This window comes from Giraffa tippelskirchi, chromosome 13 (genome assembly GCF_054371585.1).
Source record: "Giraffa tippelskirchi isolate mGirTip1 chromosome 13, T2T-mGirTip1v1.2.pri, whole genome shotgun sequence".
Classification (NCBI taxonomy): Eukaryota; Metazoa; Chordata; class Mammalia; order Artiodactyla; family Giraffidae; genus Giraffa; species Giraffa tippelskirchi.
The window spans coordinates 1,212,070-1,237,774 of record NC_137287.1 but is presented as its reverse complement, the minus strand read 5'-3'; the positions used below and the strand labels follow the sequence as shown (position 1 = coordinate 1,237,774).

The following is a 25,705-nucleotide window of genomic DNA, read 5'->3' as shown; positions in this document are numbered from 1 at the left end:
GAAATTTACACCGTTCATACTGTTTGGTTTGGGTCTTTGTGTGTGGTTGAAACTTCTGTGAACTTTTTCCGTGTTAAGCGCTCTTTCAAACGTGACTTTTGGGCTGTGGGCCGCTTCTGTGTGAACACTTTATTCAGCCAAGTTCTCAGTCGGCACTTGTGTTCATCCTTGTGTTCATTATTCTGAATAATACCCTGGTTAACACACATGTCCCCAAATCCATCTGCATTTCTTCTTCTTCTCTTAAGAGAAATCCTTAGAAGCGGAACTGTTGAGAAAGTATGCACATTTTAGAAGCCAGCCAGTTTTGAACATTTTTCTTGGGCCAAGTGCCTTTATATACACATTATCTGGCTTAACACTCATAAAGGCCCTTTGATCTTCTAGGAAGAAATATCAGAGAAAATCTGTGTGATCTTAGGCTTGACAATAATCTTTCTTAGATATAACACCAGAAGCGCAGTTCACACAGGCGCAGGCTTGGGAAGCTCGCTCAGCCTGCGCAGCGGGGCCCGCCAGCCCGGGCTCGGCTGCACCGGGAGGAGGGCCCCGCGGCGGCTCAGGCCTGGCCCTTCAGTCTTGAAAATGTCTGTCTCTGTTTGAGTAGGACCTTCCCGAGGGGTCGGTGATGTGCAGTGTAGTGCTGACCCCTCAGGGTTCAGCTCAGGGACAGTGGCTACAACACGTCCGGTCAGGAGAAGTGGAGTCCCTGGGCCCCCAGCCCCGTCAGCACCCCCGCCGGACAGAGGAGACCACCATCCAGACCTCTCATCAGACAGCAGTGCTCCCGGTTAGGGTTAGGGCTCCTGCTTAACTGGGCGTCAACAACACAACACAGCCAACAGCAGCCAACCACGGCCGCTCGGTGAGTCTGGGACGTGCCCGTCTGCCCGTGGCTCCCTTTCCCCTGCGGAGCCGGGCTGGGGGTCTGATGCGGTGCACTCGTCCCCTCCCGGCCGTGCTTGGGCGCGGCCCCGTCTGACCGCCACGAGAAGGCTGAGGACACACGCGCTCCCGTCTTGAGCATGCCCGAGGCTCAGGATGGCCACCGCCCGCCCGCCGGTTTCCTGTCCGCCAGCCCGGAGGAACCCGGCGCGCGCAGCCCCCCGGCGTTCAGGGTCGTCCGTCTCCCAGCCCTGGGGGTGTCCAGTGTCTCCTGGCCGTCTCCGCGCGTGTTTTTCTGTCAGCTGATCACGTGGGCGCTTTTTCCTGGTCTCGTCAGGCGTTCAGATCGTGGCTTTTGTGACGTGCTCTCAGTGTAGCCGGTAATTACGTATTTTTCTGTTTGTTCGTAATTGTTTATCCATTTAGTCTGCCTTTTTAAAAATTAATTTTTTAGAGAAGCTTTTAATAGCTTAAGGAAATTAGCCCTTTGTCTGAAAATACGGTTTCCCAGTTTGACATTTCCTTTTTCTATTTGGTTATAAAATTTTTCTTCCAGTTGTTCATTTTCAGTTTTTTTCTGATTGAACCCATGAGCCTTTTCCTTTAGTGCTTCTATTTTGTTTTTGTATGAGTGTGGAAAAGACTTTCTCTGTTTCCTAAGTCATCAAAAATTTTTCCTGTGTTGTCCTCTTTCATGATTTTATGCTTAATGTCTGAAACCTTTCATCCACTGAGCCTGTCATTTGATGGGAACTATGCAGTAAGTTTCACTTTGTTTTTTCCAGAGAGCTTCCCAGTTGTTCTAATGCAGTCCTAATGCGGTTTTATAAATAACAAGGCTCGCTTCTCAGCCCATTTCCTACATGGACTGGAGTCTGCATTAGAATTTTCAGTTATGTTGCACTGTTTTGACAGGTGATAAACACCACCACTCTTTAGCTGTTGCAGCTGCAGGCTGAGTTTTAAATACCCAGGTGCCAGCTCCTTCTCTTTATATTTTTTTACATATTTACCCAGAGCTGGACGGTCGACCCCGAGCCTGGGCCGCAGGACCCCCCCCCCGCCTTGGAGAGCAGAGGGCAGCCCTGGGCTGACCAGGCGGCAGGCAGGCCAGCTCCCTCGCTTCCCTTCCTGCATCACGGGCAGGCCGAGAGCCGCTCTGAGGAGCAGGCCCGGGAGGCACGGCGGCCCCAGCTCCGTCGTGCCTCAGCCCCCAGTCTCCGTGCCCCGTTCTCCTCGGGGCCGTTCCCGGCGGACAGGCCTGTCCATGGGTGGGCGCCATGCTGGGAGCTGCTGGCGTGCGGGGCCATGTCCTGGCCTCCCGCGGCCCTCCCAGGGCACCCACCCCCCCTGAGGAGCCCGCGGTGCCCATTGCAGCCTGTGTGCGTGCTCAGCGGTGTCCCTCTCTCCGGGCTGGGGCGGCCTCCCGCATCCGCAGGCCCGCCTGGTCAGGCCCTGGGCCCGCTCCAGTGTCCCCCTCCGCCCCCGCAGCGGCCTGAGGTGTGCTGAGCGCGCCTCCGTCCTCTGCTGCAGGCTGCGTCCGCGCTGGGGTTGTTCAGAACGTGTCTGCTGGCCCTCGGAGGTGCTGGGGGCTCTGCCAGGACCTCGAGCGCCCGTGTCCTCCCCACACAGACTGGACATGGTGCTGCGGGAGCGTCCGCACTCGGAGGAGACCAGCAGCTGGCGGGGGCCCGCGGGGAGGGCCCAGCACAGAGGAGGAGGGTGCTGCCGCCGGCCTGTGCCCCGCCCCCTGCCAGGCGATGGGCCCCCAGCTGGTGTCCCTCTCCTCTGGACTCAGTCTGGTAAGGTCCAGGCGGGCGGCCGGGGCTGGCCTGCAGGGAGGGCGGGTCTGGTCCAGCCTGCCTGGAGCTGGGGTACAGTTGGGCTCTTCTTTCTGTAAAATGCTTCCTAAGCACTTTGCGTTATTATCATTTAAATGGGACTCTTTCTGCTACTGTGATGAAGTTTGGGCTCAGGCAAGCCAGGCTCCTTGCTCTTGTGGTGGTACAGCTTTGGGATGCTAATCTCAGACAGATGGCCACTTTGAAACCCACTTCCTATGAAGAGTTTGTGTGGAGAGAAGCAGTTTTCTTTGTCCCCAGCCTAATTCCTCCTCTTGCTGAGTGCTGTTTGCCTTTAGGATTGCTGAGTGGGGCGGCGGCTCCCCCTGAAAGGCTGCAGGGCTCAGCGCAGGGAGTGGCTCCTGGGGAAGCGGGTGACTTCACTGCTTGCAGCCTGGGCTCTTCCTCAGCGCTTGCCGGACGCCCACAGGATAAGCCGGGTGGTGCCCGCCGCGTCTGTCCTCCCAGAAACGCAGGCAGGAAGCCCTGCCTTGTCTCCACTCCGGGGCCATGTCTCCCGGGGACACGTGCACAGGCCCCCCCGCCCAGGGCTCTGGGTCTTCGCCTCCCTCCCCTCCCCCCCAGCCACCCACCAGCGACCACTAAAGGTGGGCCCTCTTTCCGAGTCAGACTTGTCTGGGAAATCAGAGTGTAGCCCGGAGGTCACAGGGCTGCATGCTTCTCGGTGAGGCCAGCCTGCCGCTGAGGAGGGACTCCACCCTGGGTTATCTGGAGCCCTGCTATTTCCTCCACGCCCGGGGGAGGTTCTGGGTGCAGGGCTGTGATGGTTCCTCTGTGTACCTCCTCTCCATGAGTTTGTGTGAGAAGCTCACGAGGTAGGGATGTCTGTTCCCATTTGTAGGCGAGGACATCTAAGCATGGAGACAGTTCAGGACACTCCACTCAATGGCAGGACACACGTTCTTCTCAAGGGTACACAGAACACTGTCCGGGACCAAGCGTGTGTCAGGCCACGAAATGTGCCTTATTCAGAATGTTCAGAAGCATGCAAAGTATGTCCTTCTACCACAGTGGAATGAAGTTAGAAATCAGTTTAAAAAAGGAAACTTGGAAAATTTACAAAAGGTGGAAATTAAAGAATGTATTTCAATGCAAAGAAATAGAGGAAAACAATAGAATGGGAAAGACTAGAGATCTTTTCAAGAAAATTAGAGATACCAAGGGAACGTTTCATGCAAAGATGGGCTCAGTAAAGGACAGAAATGGTAGGGACCTAAGAAGAAATGGAAAGAATACACAGAAGAATTGTACAAAAAAGATCTCACGACCCAGATAATCATGATGGTGTGATCACTCACCTAGAGCCAGACATCCTGGAATGTGAAGTCAAGTGGGCCTTAGAAAGCATCACTACGAACAAAGCTAGTGGAGGTGATGGAGTTCCAGTTGAGCTATTTCACATCCTAAAAGATGACGCTGTGAAAGTGCTGCACTCAATATGCCAACAAATATGGAAAACTCAGCAGTGGCCACAGGACTGGAAAAGGTCAGTATTCATTCCAATCCCAAAGAAAGGCAATGCCAAGGAATGCTCAAACTACCGCACAATTGCACTCATCTCACATGCTAGTAAAGTAATGCTCAAAATTCTCCAAGCCAGGCTTCAGCAATACGTGAACCTTGAACTTCCAGATGTTCAAGCTGGTTTTAGAAAAGGCAGAGGAACCAGAGATCAAATCGCCAACATCCTCTGGATCATCGAAAAAGCAAGAGAGTACCAGAAAAACATCTATTTCTGCTTCACTGACTATGCCAAAGCCTTTGACTGTGTGGATCACAATAAACTGTGGAAAATTCTGAAAGAGATGGGAATACCAGACCACCTGACCTGCCTCTTGAGAAACTTGTATGCAGGTCAGGAAGTAACAGTTAGAACTGGACATGGAACAACAGACTGGTTCCAAATAGGAAAAGGAGTATGTCAAGGCTGTATATTGTCACCCTGCTTATTTAACTTATATGCAGAGTACATCATGAGAAACGCTGGGCTGGAGGAAGCACAAGCTGGAATCAAGATTGCCGGGAGAAATATCAATAACCTCAGATATGCAGATGACACCACCCTTATGGCAGAAAGTGAAGAAGAACTAAAGAGCCTCTTGATTAAAGTGAAAGAGAAGAGTGAAAAAGTTGGCTTAAAGCTTAACATTCAGAAAACTAAGATCATGGCATCCGGTCCCATCACTTCATGGCAGATAGATGGGGAAACAGTGGAAACAGTGGCTGACTTTATTTTCTGGGGCACTGGTAGTATAAATTTCTGTGGCCTTGGGTCAGGTGGTAATGGTTTCTTGAAAACCAAGCAAAAATATACACAAATGTGTTTATGCAGAAGCAAAAAAAAAAAAGTGAGTAAAATGGTCTTCTTTGAAATAAAATTAAATTCATCAAAGGACACTGTCAAGAAACTGAAAAAAGTCAACCCACGTAAGAAAGGAAGTATTTGCCAAGTATCTGATAATGGTCTGGTATCTAGAATATATGAAGACTTCTCACAACTCAGCATCAAGAAAACAATCTGATTAAAAACATAGGCAAAGTACTTGAATAGACATTTCTCCAAAGGAGGTAAATAAATGGCCCATAAGGACATGAAGAGGCGCTTGGTATCAGTAATCATTAGCGGAATGGGGACCAAAGCTAAGAGATGTCACCTCTCGCCCCGGAGGGTGGCTCCTTTCAAACAGTGGAAGGCGGGTGTTGGTGAGGAGGGAGAGAGGCTGCACCTTGGCGCACCGCTGGTGGGACGTGAAACGTGGTGCTGTGGGGAGGCTGGGACAGGTGTTTGCACGCCTGTGTGCACACCCACGCGCACAGTCATCCGAGCTGGAGGCTGCCCAGTGTCCATGCAGGCTGAGTGGGTAGGTGAACCGTGGTCCGTCCACCACGGAGATGAAGCAGGGCCGCGTGGTGACGTGCAGTGGACCTTGAAACCGTGGTGCTCACTGGAAGAAGCCTGTGAGAGAGGGCCCCGCGGTGCAGGAGTCCAGGAAGACAGTGTCCCCAGTACTCAGACTCACGGTGGGTCAGGGAGGCCTGGCTGTGCTGGGGCGGTGGCGGGGAGGAGGGTGGAGGGTGGCCGCTGGTGGGCAGACGCCGATGTCGGGTGACGAAGAGCTTCTAGACTCAGGGCTGGTGCTGTTCAGTCTTTCAGGCGTGTCCAACTCTGCCACCCCATGGGCTGCAGCACGCCAGGCTCCTCTGTCCTTCACTGCCTCCCGGAGCTTGTTCAAACTCATGTTCACCGAGTCGGTGATGCCATCCAACCATCTCATCCTTTGTCGTCCCCTTCTCCTCCCGCCTTCAGTCTTTCCCAGCATCAGGGTCTTTTCCAGTGAGTCATCTCTTTTCATCAGGTGGCCAAAGTATTGGAGCTTCAGCTTCAGCATCAGTCCTTCCAATGAATATTCAGGACTGGTTTCCTTTAGGGTGGACTGGTTGGATCTCCTTGCAGTCCAAGGGACTCTCAAGAGTCTTCTCTAACACCACAGTTGAAAAATGTCAATTCTTCAGCTCTCAGCCTTCTTGTGGTCCAACTCTCACATTGCTAATATACTAAAAACAACTGAATTGTTCACGTTAAAATGGTGTGATGGTAGATTTTATGTAAATTTTGTCTCAAAAATGAGTCAATTCTTCGAAGAATGGTTTTGTAATATTACTGCCTGAGAACCATGTGAGGCTCATTGAGAAGGTGCCTTCAGTGACTTGGTAGGTGGTGGCTGGGGACCCTGGTGCGTGGTGCAACGGGTCCTCCGGCCCGGCCGCGTGGCAGGCATTGACGGCCAGTCTGCGCTCCTCAGGGAGGACCTGGGCCACCCACTCGGGCTCCCAGAGGCCCCTTCCCCCTACGAGTCAGGCTGTTGATCGCCATTCCTGCCTGCAGCCTCCCACTTGTGCAGTTTGCTGTAAAATGGCCATTTCAGAGAAAGGGGTCTTTCTGTCACAAGCTCTCAGCATCTGCTCCATGGGGCCATGTTCAGGATGGACCCAGGTCCATGCAGGGAGCTGGCGTGGGGACTGTCTCCGGCGGTGGCGGGCTTCTCGCTGGGAAGCAGGTGCTTACTCAGTGCTCCATGGGCGGAGCAGGGCTGGGCCTGTGGCCCCGGGGCAGCGCTGGCCTGTCCCTCCCGGCCCTGGAGCGGCGGGCAGAGGGCCCGAGGCTGCATGGTGCCTGTGCTGTGAGTGAGGCTCGGGGTGAGGCCAGCACACTTACCGAGGGTGGGGCAGCTGGCAGAGCCGAGCAAGGGGCCCAGGTGGCTCATGCCCCGCAGCTCGTCCCGGGATGCCGGGCGCTTCATGGAGCTGGTCACTGTGATCTTCTTTTCTGCATCGATGCGGACGCACAGGAGGTGCTCCATTTGACCTGACTGATGCCTGTGTAAGCAGGGAACCCCAGGCTGTGAGCGTGCGCTGGCGGCCATGACCAGCGTAGAGTCCGGACCCAGAGACCTCACAACTGGCCTCCAGAGCCCGCGTGCCCGGGGGCTGTGGCGGGCCTCAGCGTGTCCAGGGGTGTGCGTGGAGGATGGGGGTGCTGCGGCCCCACTGTGAGGTCTCATCCTGTCTTCCCAGGGAGCCACCCTGTGCCCACCGCCGGGCCCACCCTGTGTGTTTCTGACGATGGCTCTGGGGTCCTCCAGTGTCACCTGGGGGCTGACGACAGGGAGCCGGGGGTGGGGGCGCAGACGTCCACAGACGACAGCGGGGAGGGGGGAGCAGACGTCCACAGACGACGGCGGGGAGGGGGGAGCAGACGTCCACAGACGACGGCGGGGAGGGGGGAGCAGACGTCCACAGACGACGGCGGGGAGGGGGGAGCAGACGTCCACAGACGACGGCGGGGAGGGGGGAGCAGACGTCCACAGACGACGGGGGGGAGGGGCGCAGACGTTCACAGACGACGGCGGGGAGGGGGGAGCAGACATCCACAGACGATGGGGGGGAGGGGCGCAGACGTTCACAGACAACGGCGGGGAGGGGGGGAGCAGACGTCCACAGACGACGTGGGGGAGGGGCGCAGACGTCCACAGACGACGGGGGAGAGGGGGGAGCAGATGTCCACAGACGACGGGGGCGGAGAGCAGACGTTCACAGACAACGGCGGGGAGGGGGGGAGCAGACGTCCACAGACGACGGGGGGGAGGGGCGCAGACGTTCACAGACAACGGCGGGGAGGGGGGGAGCAGACGTCCACAGACGACGGGGGGGAGGGGCGCAGATGTCCACAGACGACGGGGGGGAGGGGGGAGCAGACGTCCACAGACGATGGCGGGGAGGGGGGGAGCAGACGTCCACAGACGACGGGGGGGGGAGGGGGGAGCAGACGTCCACAGACGACGGGGGGGAGGGGGGGAGCAGACGTCCACAGATGACGGGGGGGAGGGGCACAGACGTCCACAGATGACGAGGGCGGGGAGCAGACGTTCACAGACGACAGAGGCGGGGAGCAGACGTTCACAGGCAACAGGGATCTGGGGGGGATTCTGGTGTCTTGTTCTCAGGGTGCCCCCTGGGGCGCGGGAGGGTGCGCACTCGGCCTCCACACCGAGTCTGCTGTCCATGGCGATGCGTTTCCTGAGTCTAACCCTGCTCCTGGCGGATGGCCCTGTGGTATCTGTGCCCAGGCAGCCGTCCACACGCCACCCCCACCCCCCCAGGCTCTGTTACAGGGGCACCACCGCCCCCAAAGCATCTCCAGAGGGCTCTGCCTCCGCGCTAGTTACCGCGCCAGCTTGGCGTGGGGTCCCGGGCTCCTCCTTGGCACCAGCGGTGGGGCGCCGGCGGTGGGGCCCCGTGAGAGCCGGGCTCCATGCTGGAGGTCCCCGGGCTGGTGAGGCTTTTCTCCTCCAGGAACTTCAGGAAATTCAGTGAGTGTTCATAATCACTCCAGACCTTCGTTTTTCTCCGCCTTCTATTCACACGCTTCCAGGCTTGTTCTCTGAATTGTCGACTGGCAATTGTAGACGGGCGTCTCCTGAATATTGTTGAATTATCGAAGCCGCTCAGTCCCTCCCCGCCCACCCTGCCCAGCACCGCTCACTCAAGACACCCTGCTGAGTGTGGATTCACCAGTGAAAATGCAGTCACTGCGTGGACGTCCCTGAGGTGTCTTTTCCTCCATGTTGGTCTGCGTGGAGAACTAGACCTTGGCTGCGGGGGAGTCCTAGTGAAGTCACTCAGCGGGTGATGCGGCAGCCCACCCACTCCCGACCCTGACCCCGGGGACCCGCCCACTCCCGACCCTGACCCCGGGGACCCGCCCACTACGTAAACTGGCCATCTCAACGGGGAGGCGCCCCTCACCACCTCACCCGCTTGTGCTGTGCCCCCTTCAGATGTGGTGCTCGCCCCGGACCTCCAGGTGACACCTCTTCCAGGGGCACCCCGGGCCTTGGCTGGGACTCACTGCCTTCCTGCTCATGGGGCCGCAGCCTTTCTTGTCGCCGGATACACCGTGGGCCGTTCCCGCAGCCCCTGCAGCAGGACGCAGGGAGCCCCAAGGCCCCGTGCGAGGCGGTCACAAGGGTCACGAGGAAGGTTGGAAGCAGAGCAGCTGCCGTGCGTCGGGGAGTCCGTCAGGCTCTGGACAAAGTGCTTTTCTTCTGAGGAGTCTCTAGGGGTGAACATGGTGTCCTTGGGTCCCCATCCTGCACTCGTGAGTGGTGGGGGCCTGGGGTGACCCCCGTGTGGCTGCCCAGGACCCTGCGGTGCTGGCCGCCGCCACCCCCACCGGCTGCCCCCACCCAGACCCACTGGGCGCTTTTTCTCCCTGGCCCGGGCGGCATCTGCAAGGTGAGGTCAGGAGTCCTGCCCCCAGGCGTGGTCTTGGGGGCTCCCAGCCCCCGTCCTGTGGCTGAGCAGAGGGGTGTTCCCGCTTCCCCGACAGGGCGTTTCTGTCTTCGTTGGCTCTTCGAGGGCAAGGGGAGACAAACTGAGGAACACTGGCCTCTCTCCAGGCACTTGTCAGCCCCTCGGACCCCGCACCTGGGGAAGGACGTGCAGTTAGCGAGGGTGCGGCTCTGGGACACAGCAACGCTGAGTGGGTGCCTCCCTGAGAACAGTGAAGGAGGACCTGGTTGCTTTTAAATCTCAATTTCTCCTGCCCTCTCGTCCTTCCAGCACGGGGGGCGCCCCAGAGGTGTTGGTCAGGTGGCGACTCGAGGGCATGTGGCCGTGCCTGCTCCTCCCCTGGGGAGCCCCGCGGGCTGCGTGCTGCACGCCTGGTGGATGTGGTGGATGCCAGCATCCCGGGAAGGCTCCTGGCCAGCGGGTTGTCAGGACAGCAGCGTCCATGGGAGAATAAACAGGTGTAATGGGCTGCTGCCCAGGTGGCACCGAGGCAGCTGGAAGGACTGTCGCAGGTTCGGGGATCAGCTGCAGGCGTGGAGGGCACTGCTGGCGACTGTCTGCACGCTGGAGCCTCGCGTCACAGTGGCTACTGGGGTCCTCCAGCGACTCGGGGGCAGGCCGTGGGGAGACGGTGCTGTCTGTTTCGCCACTGGCCCGAGCTCGCAGGGGCCCTCAGAGCCCGCGGCCGGGTCCTGCCCTCTGGCCGCCTGCCCTGGCCGGTACAGCGGGCAGGCGTCGGGACCCCAGCCCTGTGCCCTCCTGGCCTGGCCGTCGTCCTCGGGCAGCTGTCCTCCGTCCCTCCCCTCTTGGGCCGCTCCTGCTGAGTCTCGGTTTTTATCCATCTCCTGTGCTGGACTGTGAGCTCCCTGAGGACAGGAGGTGTGACCTTGTAAAAACCTTTTCCTTTCTGTCACTTTTTAATTTTTGTAGCGCTCATCTCGAGGCTGGATGCACAGGGTTCTCAAAGAGCGAAGGCCTGAGCCTGCGCTGACCTGCGCCCCAGGGACACCGTGGGGCCTAGAGAGGCGGCTGCACACAAGAGGTCAGGCCGCCTCCGCGGCCCGAGGCAGGGTCACGTGGTCACCCGGCCGCCATCTCCTCCCGGGTGTGCTCCTGAGCCGAGCGCGAGGGTTGGGCAGCTGCTCTGGAGGGTCTGAGGGCCCCGGCTGCCTCTGGCCCCGCGCCCCCGTCGCCCAGGGGGGCTGCACCAAGCCAGCCTCAGGCCCCCTCCCCGGAATTTGGAGGTGTCCCACCCCCGTGGTTACAGGCTGGTAACAGATGGGCTAAATTGGGTTTTATTCATTATGGTTGGGCTTGAATTGAAATTGCAGAGGGTAATTTTCCTTCTCACATTTCAAGGTCAGACGAAATGTCAGTATTTACTACGTGGCCTGTCTCTCTGGGATGCAGGTTGAGTCTGGTGGTTGGGGCTGATGAGAGGAGCGGTGGCCGGCGGGGGCCCCGCCTGCGCCTCGCTGGCCCTTTGATCGCAGTCACTTCAGCCTTTGCTTTCCTCATTCTCTGGTTCTGCTTCTGCTGTTTGGACTTTTAACATTTTTTTCTGAGAAATGTGTGCTGACCTTTGGAGGCTCTTAAGGATTGGAATTAGATGACATACATGAAGACGGCCGTGTGCCACCGGCCTGGGTGTCCTGGGTTCCCCTCCCAGGCGGCCCTTCTCGAGTCCGAGCAGGACCCAAGCCGGAGGGGCACCTGCCTCCCGCCCTTGACTCCCCACACACGCCGACGCTGTGGGGAGCCATGGGCCCCCTTCCCCCCGAGTGCTGAGTTCAGCCCCGCGGGCGCCGCTGGGCCTGTGGACACGGTGGGCGCCTCCCTGAGGCTGGGCCAAGCTGGGCCTGGTCTTGGACCAGGGCGTCCTTCAAATGCAGGCGGTCACGGGCCTTGCCTTGTGACGCTGAGGTTTGTCTCCAGGTGGGTTTTTGTGTTTGGTCGGGAAGGCGGACACTGAGCAGGTAGCGGTGGGAAGGGAGGTCTGGCCCAGGGCTGAGGGTGCGGACGGGGCGCCAGACCAGCCTGCCGTCCGGCCTGCAGTAGGGACGGGGCGTCGGGGCGGGGTGGGGCCCGGCCTGCAGTCTGTCCGTGATGCTCCTCTGGGCCGCTGGGGCCGGAAGCAGGCGGCCTTGGGGTCGGGGCTGCGTCCGCCCCCTGACTGCTGGGCTCCTGCCCACCTGCTTCCCAGCTGGGGGTCCCCAGGGCCAGCTGTGCCCCTGGACCACTCAGCATATGCACACACACACAGAGACGTACACACACACGTACACACACATGTACACACGTGCGCACACACACAGGGCGTTGCACCCAGGGCTGTCTCTGTGGGTCTCATGCCTGCCGGCTTCTCCCATCTCGCCTGCCGCCTCGGGTCATCTTGGTGGCCCTGCCCTTCGAACTGCTCCCAGCCGAATCCCTGGCGTCCTTTGGGTACGTGTGCACGGCTCACTTGTGTGCCTGAGTCTTGCTGGGTCCTGCCCGCAGCCACACCCCACGTGGGGTCAGCACTCTCTCTCCTCCTTTGTCTGCCTCTGGGACCTTGGCTCCGCCCTGTCCTCTCCACAGCCTTCCCTTCGCTCTGCACAGGCAGCCTTGGAGGGTTTTCAGCTTTTGAGGATTCCCTGAGGAGCTGTGGTGGCCCTGAGCCGCGTGGTCATCCTCGGGCGGCTCTGCGGCCGGCCCAGGGGTGTGGAGACGGTCTCTGAGCTCTGCAGCTGGCCTGGCAGCCCCGTCCTTCCTGACGGACACACCGCCGCCTGCCTGTGCCCTGGTGGCCTGGGACGCACGGGCCCCGCGCTGGAGGGGCTGGTGGCAGGCAGAGGTGCATAGTCCCCGCCCGTGGGACGGAGGCGCTGGGTAGCACATGTCAGCCAGGTCCGCTCTCTGCTCCTCGGAGCCCGGGGCAAGGACGCGCTAAGGATTCTGAGGAGCTGGGGACTGTCAGTGATGGTGACCTGTTTGCTGCCCGCGTGGCCACCAGCTGTCTGTGCACATGAGCTGTGTCCGCCTGCAGGCCTCGGCGGGCGCCTGCTGCCTGGGGAACGCTCCCGGGCAGTCGTCACAAATCAGGCTCGGCCTTGTCCCGCTGTCCCAGCGAGCGTCTGGACCACGTGTTACTGCCCGGAGGGATCACACATTCAGGGCTGTTCTTGGTGGGAACTCGGGTCCAGCCACAAGAGCACCGTTTCCTCCCTCCGAGCTGACCTGGCAGGCAGGCCTGGGTGCAAAGCCACCACCCCAGACGCGGCGCAGAGCGGGGCTCCGACAGGGCCAGTGTCCTTCCCGGGTGGCTGCCCGCCCTGCCCTCCTGCCTCCTAGCGGCGCTGGCCAGGCCTCTGGGCCTCCTGCCGCGCAGACCAGCGTGCCAGCCCTCACCGGTGTCTGATGCTGCGGCGGTGGCTGGAGAGGGAGGGCGTAGAGGGCGGGGGTGCGGATGGAGGGCCGGCCCCCCGCTGCCTGGTGTGGCACCCTTACCGCTCCTTGAAGACAGGCCTCCCTACGTGGGGTTTTCTGGTGAAGACAGCGTCACAGTGGACCGACGGCCCTGCCCGCAGAGCGGACTGTCACGCACTCAGGCCCTACTTCCTCCTGTGGACGCCGGCTCAGAAAGGCGTTAATGGATAGACATGCCGGCCGGCCACTCCTCTGAGAACTGCGGGCTTCGCTTTCAGATCCCAGAGGTGCACAAAAATGCCACTGACCTCAGGGTTCAGCGTGAGCACAGAGCCGGAAGCTTAATTTTTTATGAGTTTTCTCCTCTGCTTCAGCAGAAGGGCCACAATGGAACAAGAGAAGGTTCCCGTGGAGAGGAGGGGCTGCGGGCCCGGTGATTGGACGCCTGTGTCCCGCCCAGAGGCGCCGCGGGCTATGCGCCCGGCTGCAGGAAGCCCGCTATGCCGAGGCTGCTCTCTCCCCCACCCCACCCCCGCGCACGCCAGGACGGGGGCGCTGCCTGTGGGCAGGCAGGGCAGGCCAATCTAGGGCATTATGGGATGAGATCTTGGAAACATCAGGAAAGCACACTCCTGGGGGAACCAGCACATTTGTGCCAGTTCATTCAGCCCTTGTCCCCCGAGGCCCAGCTGTTCACGGTCCCTCCTCTCCTGCCCGCCGGGGCATCTCCACCCTGCGAGGTCTCTCCTGTGGGAGCACCCTGTGCTCCTAGCCGCTTCCCTGAGAAGGTGCAGAAGCCAGTGCCCCCTCCTCCTCCGTCCCCCGCCCGGCGTCTCCGCTGCTTTGTTCTAGGAGGTGATCTTGGCCCTATTCGCTCTCTGATGCCGCTTCCATGCAGCCCTCCTTGGTTGCTCTTTGTCCTCTTTCTGCCTCTGCCCTCTGACCCCTGCGGGCCCCTCGCGCACACCTGGTGGCTTCAGACCCCCTAGTGCTGCCCTCTGTGGGCGGGCGTGCTGCCGTGTAGACAGAACCTCTGCCCTCCCTGCCCTCGCTTCTGGCTCTGTCGCTCCTGAGGTGACCGCGTGCTCGCTTCCTGTCTGCCTCTGCCCCGTGGTTCCTGCACCACCGCCCTCCTCTCCAGCCTCCTTCTCCAGCTCTGCTGTGCCAGACGGTGCAGGAGGCACTGGGGACAGGGAGCTGCACGCCTCAGGCAGGAGGCCCGCTGGCCCTTCTCTGAAGAGGGGCCCCCGCCCGCTCCCCCTCGTCCTTGGGGTGCGGAGCAGCACAACCCCGCCTCCCACCTGCCCTCGGCCTACTCGGACAAGGGGACCCGAGCTCCTCTGATTAAATCACGAGGCGGAGCGGTGATTCAAGTGCTCTGAACGTCCCCACCTGAAGTCAGTGATTCCAGAGTCGATTTCACAGTCCTTGATTATTAAAGCGGCCTTTGAATAGTTCCAAATTGAACTGGAACTCAAAATAGCCCCTTAACAAGTCTGTTCCAAGTGAATATTTATACACTTGTTTTTTAATAGTATTTTATGCTTTTAGTTATGCATCACCTCGAGATGGCAGTCGGCCAGCTCTGTGGTGGGGTGGGGGGGCTCAGTCTTAGGGTGAGGCTTTCTGAGGGGGCTGCCCAGGGTCAGGTGGCAGGGCAGGTGCAGGACCCTTGGGGGAGAAAGTGCCAGCTCCCGCGGGTGCTGAGCCCCATTCAGGTAGCCCAGACCAGGAGTTCTCTTACAACGTTCTGTAAATGCCTATTTCACATTTACTCTCAAATTAACTGTTTAAAGAATTGCAGTAAATTATAGTAAAAAACCGCATACTCACTCAGATGTGAAATAGGAAAAGTTAGCTTGGTGGAGACCACCCCCAAATAAAGCATTGCCTGCCATCCCCGTGGATTAAGGTTTTCTTGGAAATCGTGTAATTGAGGCAAAAACATAACGGGACACCCAAGAACGATGTGAGACAGAGGTGTCCTCTGCAGGCCTCAGCTCCAGCTCTTAATGTTTTCAGAGTTGTCTTGATGTCGTCACTGGGCGTGAGCCCAGGTAAATGTGATGTCACAGCTTATGACATGATCCCGATAAAATCACCAAAGGAAAGAACGGACTTCTCTGGGGGTTCAGTGGTTAAAGACTCCATGCCTATAGTGCGAAGGCTGTGGGTTTGATCCCTGGTCGGGGAAGTAAGCCCCCCCATGCTGCATGGCGCGGCCAAACTAAAAAAAAAAAGGAATGGAAGGAGAATATTAAAGATTTTTTTGGAAAGAGGTTTTCTCTAGTTGGAATAGCGTGAGCATGTGTCTGACATCCACACCTCACGATGCCCCCGGGGCTAGCACCTCATTTCCCCGGGATGTCTTGCCTCCCGAGAGCTCTCCTGGTAGCTGTCCCCTCAGAAAGCACGGGGGTGTCTGTGTGCAGCACCTCTGATGTGGGCAGGACGGGACAGGGCTCCGAAAGTCCGTGTGGGAACAGGCCAGGGCAGAGGATGGTCCCGCAGGCTCTGAAGGACGGTGGGCATTTTGAGGGGCGTGCTGGGCTTTGGGCCCGTGGCCGCCCACCCCGGTCTGTGGTTGGGGGTGGCTGGGTGCCCTAAGGTCCACCCCCCGGAACTCTGCAGGGCTCGGCTCTGCACCATTCGGGAGTAGGAAGGGGCCCCCATGGGCCTGTGGGAAGTGCTCCAGGCTGGTCTGGCTCTTTCAGAGGCACCTCCGAGCCCGCGGCTGGCGATCTTCCCCACTGTGCAATGTGTGTTCTGGGGTCACCCTGGGCCCCGTTTGAATCCAGAGTCTCCTGAAAGGCTCCAAGTAGTTGTTCAGAAGCGGGGGGCGGGGGGTAGCGAGGGGGGCTGGGCGTGCGTGCGGCTCTGTCTCGGGGGCTGAGTGACGCGTGGGCGCTGGGCCTGGGGCTGTCCCAGGCCGTCGGGGTGGGGCCTGACCTCTCTGCCCTTCTGCCCCTGCAGCGCCCGGGAGCTGGAGAAGGCCCGGCTGCAGCTCCAGGACGAGGTCCGCCAGCTCGGCAGCCAGCTGCTGGAGGAGAGGAAGCGGCGCGAGACGCATGAGGCCCTGGCGCGGCGGCTGCAGAAGCGAGTCCTGCTGCTGACGAAGGTACGAGCGCCTGCCGGGGCCGGCCCCCCGCGTCACAGTCCCAGGCCAGCAGATCCCAGCCCCCTGCGTCCTCAGTCCCAGGCCAGCAGCTCCCCATGTCCACGCTCAGTTGTATCTCCAGGCCTACGCTGGCCTGGTGTCTACCACCCAGCGTGCACTCACAGCCACTAGCAACGTGTCTCACTGCTGGAGCAGGTAGACGCCCCTGGAGCCGCCTGTGAGTCACAGCTCAGGCCGGGCCGGCTCCCCTGTCACTAGGAGGGCATCTTGGCGGTGTGGCCACCTTGTCTTCACCCTGTATCTCCAGGAGGCTCTGAGATGCTGACCCAGAATCCCTGCTGTGCCTCTCCTCCTCGTGAGGGCCTCATGTGACGCCCGGGGTGTCGGGGGTCGGCCCCGAGCCCCTGGCTCCTCACGCGGGTCGACCTCCCTCCAGCCCTGGGCAGGCCTAGCCTCTCCTTCCTTCAGAGCCAGTGAGCAGAGGCTGGCATGCACTGTGCCCCCGGCTCTGGCTGTGGGCCGGGGTCTCCAACTGTGCTGAGCCCGGGGATGTGACGTCTGCCTCGATAAGCAGAGCTCGCTGGAGCGTGAATTAGGGTTTTTGTGTGAGAGAGCGTAATTTAAAACGTTGCCGTGGATGCTGAAATTTCAGAAGACGAGGCAGGAAAAAGCCAGAATCTGTCCTGAGATGCTCTCGTGGGGGGCGGGTGGGGGCGTCCAGCTGCTGGCAGGCTCCTCCCGCCCCGCCGTCCCCCTCAGGCTGATGCTGAGGGGCTGGGCCGGCCCCTGCCTGGGAGGGTGCAGTCCCCCCGGGACGCGCCAGGAGCTGGTACTGTGTGTGACAACTGTGTGTCCTTGACACTTTTGATGACAACCTGAGACCTGGTCGTGAGTGCTGGAGGAAGCCTGCCGTGTGTGTCGGGCTCGGCCCATCCCGCCAGCGAGCTGGCGGGTGCCCCACAGGGGAGACCCTCACCTGCTGCCTCCGGAGCAAAGAGGGCGCAGCCCCCCCGGCCAGGGCGGCCGTGGTCAGTTACTCGGGGCTGGCTTCTTAGGCCCCTCTCCTCCGTCTCCCGTATCTCTGGTGTGTCCTGGTGTCAACGCTGTGGGACATGCCCATGATACAGGCGTGGTCGTGGCCCTATAGAGGCTGCGGTCCAGGGGACAGGCGGGCGGGGCTGACACACCCGTGTGCCTGCAAATGTGACAGAGGCGCAGAGTGCAGCTTGGCTCCAGAGGAATTTCGAAGGTGCTGACAGTGGAGCTGGGGCCCGAGAGTTTGATGTTCGTGGAAGAAGTGTGGAGAACCGGGTCTCCCGGGCGGGGAGCCCCAGCGTGGACGGCAGGAAGCCGCCGCGGTTCTGGACAAGACGCTGGAAGGAACAGGGCAACCGAGGTCCGCTAGACATCGCTGACCTGCACCCCATCCGAGGGCGCAGGCCGGCGAGAGGACCTGGAGGGGAGGCAGACGGAGCAGCTCAGGGCCAGGGCTCCGACAGGGGCGAGACTGATGCCTGGACCTGACATCCAGGCCGGAGGCTGTGCGGTCCCTGACGCGGGAAGCACGGAGCTCTCCCCCAGTGACGAGCGGGGAGGCCGTCCCCGTGACCTCAGGAGCTCTGCTTGGTCGCTGGGTGTCTGTCCTGAGCCAGTTTAGGCCGGATGACCCCGGCCCTCTCCGAGTGCACGGAAGTAGCTCAGGCCAGCCTGGTGGTTCTCACCTGGACGGTGCTCGCGGGGCGCTGGGAAGACTCCAGAAGGACCAGATGGAGGTTCCTGAAGATTCGGAAATGGAACCACCGTGCCACCCAGCAGTCCCGGCTCTGGGCGTTTATCCAGAGGAGACAGAAGCACTGTCTCAAGAGACCTCTGCACCGCCTCGTTTGTGGCAGCGCTATTCCTGAGGTCCGGAGGATCCATCGAGGGGTGGATTGTAAAGAAAGTGGAGTGTGTGCGGTGAACACTCCTCAGCCGTCAGAAAGGAGATCCTGCCGTCTGTGACAGTGTGGCCGGACCTGAGGTCGTTACACTGATGAGACAACTCAGACAGAGACGGTCTTGCCTATGGGTGGAATCTAAGAAATCTGAGCTTATAAAAGAGATCAGATTGGAGGTTGCCAGAAGTGGGGGGTCAGGGGTGGGAGGAGTGGGTGAAAGTGGTCAGAAGGACAAGATAAATGGTGAGGGGGTGGAAACAGGGCGAGGTCCACCCCCTGCCTGGCCGCCCCTGCTGGCGGCTCTGGGTTGCCCTGCCGCTGCCTGGTTCTGGGCAGGATTTTGGAAACTGGGGCAGCGGTGCGAGCAGCTGTCGTGTCGGGTCCGTGTGGGATGGTTGGGCCTGACGTGAGGGTGACGTGGAGCTTGTTCTGCATCCCAGTGGAGGCGGTTGCACGCGGCTACGTGTGCGATGTGATGCGGCCGCACGCACATGCCATGTCGGGTGTCGCGGGAGTGGAGGCCGCGGGACGCCCGGTGTGCCTGGGTGGGGCGGCCCCGCTTGCTAATCTCGCCCCAGCTGGGGGCGCACTCATCCTTTCCGGGTTCTGCTCTCACGAGGAAGGGGCTCGAGGGGGTGGGGGGCAGGAACAGGTTCCAGTCTGTCTGGAATGGACGCCCAGAAGTGTCACCACTGGGATCTTTCACCAGGGGCCCCTGGTTGCTGGGGAGAGGTCCCAGGGGAGCCTGGGGGACCATTTTCTTCCCCCTTCCTCTCTGTGTGGGGCCAGGCTCCCCCTTGTTGACCGAGGCGTGTGGGTGGCTCCAGCCTCTCAGGGTTCAGGTCTCTCTAGCTTCTTTCTGTCGCAGTCCTCTGGCCGCACTGGAGGAAGTTCTCTGCCTCTGAAAGTTCACCTGATCCGCTCGCCCACCAGACAGTCCAGGGTGAGCGTGCTCGTTTTAAGATCTGGGAGTTTGACTTCATCTGCAGAAGCCCCCTTTGCCTCCTCGTTCGCCTGGGGGGTCTGAGGGCAAGGGTGGCCTGGGGGCTGTGACTCAGGTGCCCACGGGGCTGCCGGCAGCCCAGTGCAGGACATGCTGCAGGGCAGAGGGTGCGTGCCTCCCAGGTGGGCGGCCCTCTGGCCTCAGCTGCCTGTGGCCCCGGAGGAACCCCTTCAGGCTTTCGGAGGAGTCACCCCGTGGGCCAGCGCGTGGCCTCCTGTGGTGTTCAGGGCTGGTCCGCTTCTGGCTGGTCCGCTTCCGCGTGGTGCTCAGAGGTTCCAGCTCATCCTCGGAGTCGCAGCGAGTGAGGGTCTCTGGGAGGGTGTGGCCCCTGACCGTCTGCAGATGACAGAGCCGGGCCCCTTGGAGAGCCCACGAGCCGTCCCCGCGCAGGGCCCACGCTACCCCGCGAGTGAGCGTCCTTGGGGCTGGCTCGGCGCCCTGGAGGCCTGGCTCCTGCTCTCCACCAGGGCTGCCTCGGTTCCTAGCGTGGACCCCTGCTCGGCGGGGCTGCGTGTCCACCGCCGCGGAGCCTGTGCCCTCAGCGTCCACCGGCGCCTCCACATTCGTGCGCTTCTGCTTGGCTTCCATCTTGGGCACTTCCTGCCCTTGAGAGTCACTGCTCCCGGCTCCCAAGGCAGGAAATTTCCACTCCTCTCTTCCCTAGGTCAGCAGGTTGGAAGGCAATGGTGCTTTAGCCTGGCCTGGCCCGCTGCGCTCACAGGCGTAGCAGTGAGAGGGGTATTGATTGCCTGGCACTGACGGATGGCTTATACCGCCTGCCGCTTGGAGGAGTGTTTGCGATGGGTCGATACGGTCGCCCACGCGGCCCGGGTCCAGCACACAGGATCCGTCCTGCCAGCCGCGTGATTAAGCTGTTCGTCAGGCCAGTCTGCGGAGGGTGGCCAGCCTGCCGCTTCTTGCTCGGTGCCAAGCGTGTTGCCCCCCGTCCACGTGGCCCCGTGGGTTTGCACACGGCTCCCTCGTGGTCTCTGTGCATCCTCTTCGGGGCACCTCCAGTGTGGCAGCTGTGGGTTACTCACCTTTCCCTGTCCTTCCTGGGGAGGCACCCCCACCCTCTGGGGGCCCCCAGCCCGGCCCTGGGCGGCTGTGGCGAGTGCGGTGTCCAGCCCTCCGCTGGGCACTGGGCCAAGCCCGCCAAGGGGGCGCCCGCTCCTGTGAGCCGTCGAAGGCCCTGCTTGCCTGCTTGACATTTCGGAGTACAGTGCTTGGAATGTGCGATTTTATTTTGAGACCTTATTAAGCATCTCCAGTCTAAGGGTTTAATTGTTACTGATAGCTAAGAGTGTAATTACCTTGGTAAAATACCATGACTATTTTAAGCAATTGAAAATTGGCTTCCAGAACTGGGTGAACACAAACCATTTTCCTATTTGAAATGCACTATTTCCAGTGTGCCCCTAATATTCCACAATATGGTTACAGAATCCTATTTATAGATGCTAAGCAGTGAAAGCTACCTTTTAGCATGAAATTTTAAACAATGAAGGTAAAATCCCCCCTCATCCCCTCCCTAGTTCCCTGGTGGAGTGGCCTTTGGAGGAGGACAGCGGTCACTGCCAGCTGGCTTTCTCAGGGGCATGGTCTGGCAGTGATGACGGCCACCTCGGGGGCCCCCACCGAGGGCAGAAGGCGAGGCAGGAAGTGCTGGGCGTCCCCCAGAAGAGGCCAGGGCTCCTCTCGCCTCGTGTGCAGACGAGGTTGTGCTGGAGGAGGCCTGGGAGCAGGGTGGGTGCCCTGCCTGGGGCTGGGGTAGCTGTGTCACTAGGGGGTCCCTGAGGACGGGACGCCTCCTTAGCCCAGGGGTCCACGCTGTGCCCAGGACACTCCGTCCAGCCTCCTGGTCCTTTTCCAACCGAGGGGCTCTGCTTGAGTATTGGGATTTGTATAAAGTTATTTATCTTGTGTAAATGCAACTCTTTCTATTCCTCATGTTCACTTGGAAGCTTAGAGAAGAGTGGTCATTATGTAGGAACCGTGTGAGGCGAGGCTTGTCCAGCTGCTGCCACGCCCCAGTGGTCAGCGGCTCTGCAGAGGGAGGTCCAGGCTTGGGCCGGGGCTGGGCATGACCCTGCGGTCCTCCGCGGAAGCCCGGCACCCCCGCCGAGAGCCCAGTAGCGCTCGCCCGTGACACCAGAGAGTAGCCTGCTGGCGCGGAGTCTGCATTCCTTCCTGATTTCAGGCAGCTCAGCCCCGCGGGCGTGGGCACAGCTCCGGCTCCACACGCCACGCAGTCTGGGCGGTGTGTGCGTCAGGTCAGAAGGAGGGAGACCGCGGGGAGTTCCGGGTTTTTCCGAGTTTCCCGGAGGCGATCCAGGCAGGTGGTCCTAACAGCTGTGTCCTCTGCGAGGGCAGGCTGAGGGCTGGCCCCTTTTCTGTGGATGCCCCACCAGTGACGACAGAGTCCTGGCCCGGTGACTCTGGTTGAGTCACGCTGGTTGCAGAGGCGCCACCTCGTTAGTGAGACCCTGTAGCCCTGGAAGGTGGGGCCTCGGTGCCCCGTCAGTGAGGGACCTGCTCCGGCCTTGCCCGCCCCATTTTGAGGTTTTCGAGGGTCGTGTCTCTGCCGAGTTGATGGGGATCTTTGCTGGGAGACGTGTGGCAGGCTCCTCTCCTGGGCCTGGCCACCTGCTGACTCCTGGGTGAGCAGGAGTCTCTGGTGATGAGCAGGCACTGTCGTCTTCCTGTGGTCCCCCTGCTTCCACCTTGTCACCTTGACGTTGGTGTTGGTGAGTGGTGACAGGCTGATGTTTGCCTACCAGAGCCGTGGAGACACGCCCCTGCTTCAGTGTTCTAGCCTCTTACACGTGGCTGTAACATGCACCAAGGCCTGAAGTTGGGTGTGAGCGAAGCAGGCAACCAGCCGGTCTTCCCCGTGGAAAGTGTCGTTAATCCGGCACCGACTCCGGAAAGACCCTCCGTCCCCCGTGTGCCGTCTGGTGGCCCGAGTTGCCGGCCTGTGGCTGCCGGTGGGCGGCTGAGCTTCTGCGCGCTGGTTCCATATGTCCTCTGCCAGCGCCACCCTGTCTTCACTGCGGCGACCCTGTGGTGCTCTGATACCTGGGGTTAGCTCCAGAGGGATCACCGCCCTTCAGGAGTCTGCAGCTCATCCTGGACCAGAGCTCGTCCGTACACATTTCACAGTCGCTTTGTCAGTTGACACACACACAGTCTGCTGGGGAACGGTTGGGATTGTGGCGAATTTACGAAGAATTTATACGTCAGTTTGGGGATAGTTCAGTTCAGTTCAGTTCAGTTCAGTCGCTCAGTCGTGTCTGACTCTTTGCGACCCCATGAACCGCAGCACGCCAGGCCTCCCTGTCCATCACCAACTCCCGGAGTTTACCCAAACCCATGTCCATCGAGTCGGTGATGCCATCCAGCCATCTCATCCTCTGTCGTCCCCTTCTCCTCCTGCCCCCAATCCTTCCCAGCATTAGGGTCTTTTCCAATGAGTCAACTCTTCGCATGAGGTGGCCAAAGTATTGGAGTTTCAGCTTCAACATCAGTCCTTCCAGTGAAAACAACCAGGACTGATCTCCTTTAGGATGGACTGGTTGGATCTTCTTACAGTCCAAGGGACTCTCAAGAGTCTTCTCCAACACCACAGTTCAAAAGCATCAATTCTGCGGCGCTCAGCTTTCTTCACAGTCCCAACTCTCACATCCATACATGACCACTGGAAAAACCATAGCCTGGACTAGACGGACCTTTGTTGGCCAAGTAATGTCTCTGCTTTTAAATACGCTATCTAGGTTGGCCATAACCTTCCTTCCAAGGAGTAAGCGTCTTTTAATTTCATGGCAGCAGTCACCATCTGCAGTGATCTTGGAGCCGGAAAAATAAAGTCTAACAATGTTTCCACTGTTTCCCCATCTATTTCCCATGAAGTGATGCGACCAGATGCCATGATCTTAGTTTTCTGAACATTGAGCTTTAAGCCAACTTTCTCACTCTCCTCTTTCACTTTCATCAAGAGGCTCTTTAGTTCTTTTTCACTTTCTGCCATAAGGGTGGTGTCATCTGCATATCTGAGGTTATTGATATTTCTCCCAGCAATCTTGATTCCAGCTTGTGTTTCTTCCAGCCCAGCGTTTCTCATGATGTATTCTGCATATAAGTTAAATAAGCAGGGTGACAATATACAGCCTTGACATACTCCTTTTCCTATTTGGAACCAGTCTGTTGTTCCGTGTCCAGTTCTAACTGTTACTTCCTGACCTGCATACAAGTTTCTCAAGAGGCAGGTCAGGTGGTCTGGTATTCCCATCTCTTTCAGAATTTTCCACAGTTTATTGTGATCCACACAGTCAAAGGCTTTGGCATAGTCAATAAAGCAGAAATAGATGTTTTTCTGGAACTCGCTTGCTTTTTCGATGATCCAGCGGATATTGGCGATTTGATCTCTGGTTCCTCTGCTTTTTCTAAAACCAGCTTGAACATCTGGAAGTTCACGGTTCATGTATTGCTGAAGCCTGGCTTGGAGAATTTTGAGTGTTACTTTACTAGCATGTGAGATGAGTGCAATTGTGCGGTAGTTTGAGCATTCTTTGGCATTGCCTTTCTTTGGGATTGGAATGAACACTGACCTTTTTCAGTCCTGTGGCCCCTGCTGAGTTTTCCCAGTTTGCTGGCATATCGAGTGCAGCACTTTCACAGCATCATCTTTGAGTATTTGAAACAGCTCAACTGGAATTCCATCACCTCCACTAGCTTTGTTCGTAGTGATGCTTCCTAAGGCCCACTTGACTTCACATTCCAGGATGTCTGGCTCTAGTTGAGTGATCACACCATCGTGATTATCTGGGTTGTGAAGATCTTTTTTGTACAGTTCTTCTGTGTATTCTTGCCACCTCTTCTTAATATCTTCTGCTTCTGTTAGGTCCATACCATTTCTGTCCTTTATCGAGCCCATCTTTGCATGAAATGTTCCCTTGGTATCTCTAATTTTCTTGAAGAGATCTCTAGTCTTTCCCATTCTATTGTTTTCCTCTATTTCTTTGCACTGATCGCTGAGGAAGGCTTTCTTATCTCTCCTTGCTCTTCTTTGGAACTCCGCATTCAGATGGGAATATCTTTCCTTTTCTCCTTTGCTTGTCGCTTCTCTTCTCTTCCCAGCTATCTGTAAGGCCTCCTCAGACAGCCATTTTGCTTTTTTGCATTTCTTTTCCATGGGGATGGTCTTGATCCCTGTCTCCTGTACAATGTCACGGACCTCTGTCCATAGTTCATCAGGCACTCTGTCTATCAGATCTAGTCCCTTAAATCTATTTGTCACTTCCCCTGTATACTCATAAGGGATTTGATCTAGGTCATACCTGAATGGTCTAGTGGTTTTCCCTACTTTTTTCAATTTAAGTCTGAATTTGGCAATAAGCAGTTCATGATCTGAGCCACAGGCAGCTCCCGGTCTTGTTTTCGCTGACTACATGGAGCTTCTCCATCTTTGGCTGCAAAGAATATAATCAATCTGATTTCGGTGTTGACCATCTGGTGATGTCCATGTGTATAGTCTTCTCTTGTGTTGTCGGAAGAGGGTGCTTGCTATGACCAGTGCGTTCTCTTGGCAAAACTCTATTATTAGCCTTTGCCCTGCTTCATTCTGCACTCCAAGGCCAAATTTGCCTATTACGCCAGGTGTTTCCTGACTTCCTACTTTTGCATTCCAGTCCCCTATAATGAAAAGGACATCTTTTTTGGGTGTTAGTTCTAAAAGGTCTTGTAGGTCTTCATAGAACCATTCAAGTTCACCTTCTTCAGCGTTACTGGTTGGGGCATAGACTTGGATTACCGTGATATTGAATGGTTTGCCTTGGAAACGAACAGAGATCATTCTGTCATTTTTGAGATTGCATCCAAGTACTGCATTTCGGACTCTTTTGTTGACCATGATGGCTACTCCATTTCTTCTAAGGGATTCCTGCCCACAGTAGTAGATATAATGGTCATCTGAGTTAAGTTCACCCATTCCAGTCCATCTTAGTTCACTGATTCCTAGAATGTCGACGTTTACTCTTGCCATCTCCTGTTTGACCACTTTGACGGAATGTGGTCCACTGCAGAAGGGCATGGCAAACCACTTCAGTATTTTTGCCTTGAGAACCCCATGAACAGTATGAAAAGGCAAAAAGATAGGACACTGAAAGATGAACTCCCCAGGTCGGTAGGTGCCCAATATGCTACTGGAGATCAATGGAGAAATAACTCCAGAAAGAATGATGGGATGGAACCAAAGCAAAAACAATACCCAGCTGTGGATGTGACTGATGATAGAAGCAAAGTCCGATGCTGTAAAGAGCAATATTGCATAGGAACCTGGAAGGTTAGGTCCATGAATCAAGGCAAATTGGAAGTGGTCAATTGGAAGTTTGGAGATAAATGGCCCCTTAACATCATTCCATCTTCTCAACCAGAGCGCTGTGTATCCCGTCACTCATTTAGGTCTTCTCCCATTCTCTCAGTGGTATTTGCGAGTTTCTGGGGTGGAGGTCTTGTATGGTAATGCTGCCTTTCAAGGGTGGTCCTCCGCTGTGCGCGGTCCAGTCTGAGGAAGTGTGGTCCCCCGAGCCCCTCAGGGTAGGAGCAGCCCCCTGACGCAGCAGCCCCCTCTGCATCATCCTCA

The 25,705-nt window shown here is 58.3% G+C and overlaps 1 protein-coding gene across 18 annotated transcripts in view; it reads left to right on the top strand.

The window, feature by feature from the left end:
* MAD1L1 (mitotic arrest deficient 1 like 1) overlaps positions 1-25,705 on the top strand; it is a 283,031-nt gene that overhangs the window by 90,663 nt on the left and 166,663 nt on the right. For all 18 annotated transcript variants that reach the window (XM_081552512.1, XM_081552522.1, XM_081552510.1 and 15 more), the window contains one exon: positions 15,981-16,125. In XM_081552512.1, coding sequence (XP_081408638.1) covers positions 15,981-16,125 — 145 coding nt within the window. The remainder of the gene's footprint in view (positions 1-15,980; positions 16,126-25,705) is intronic.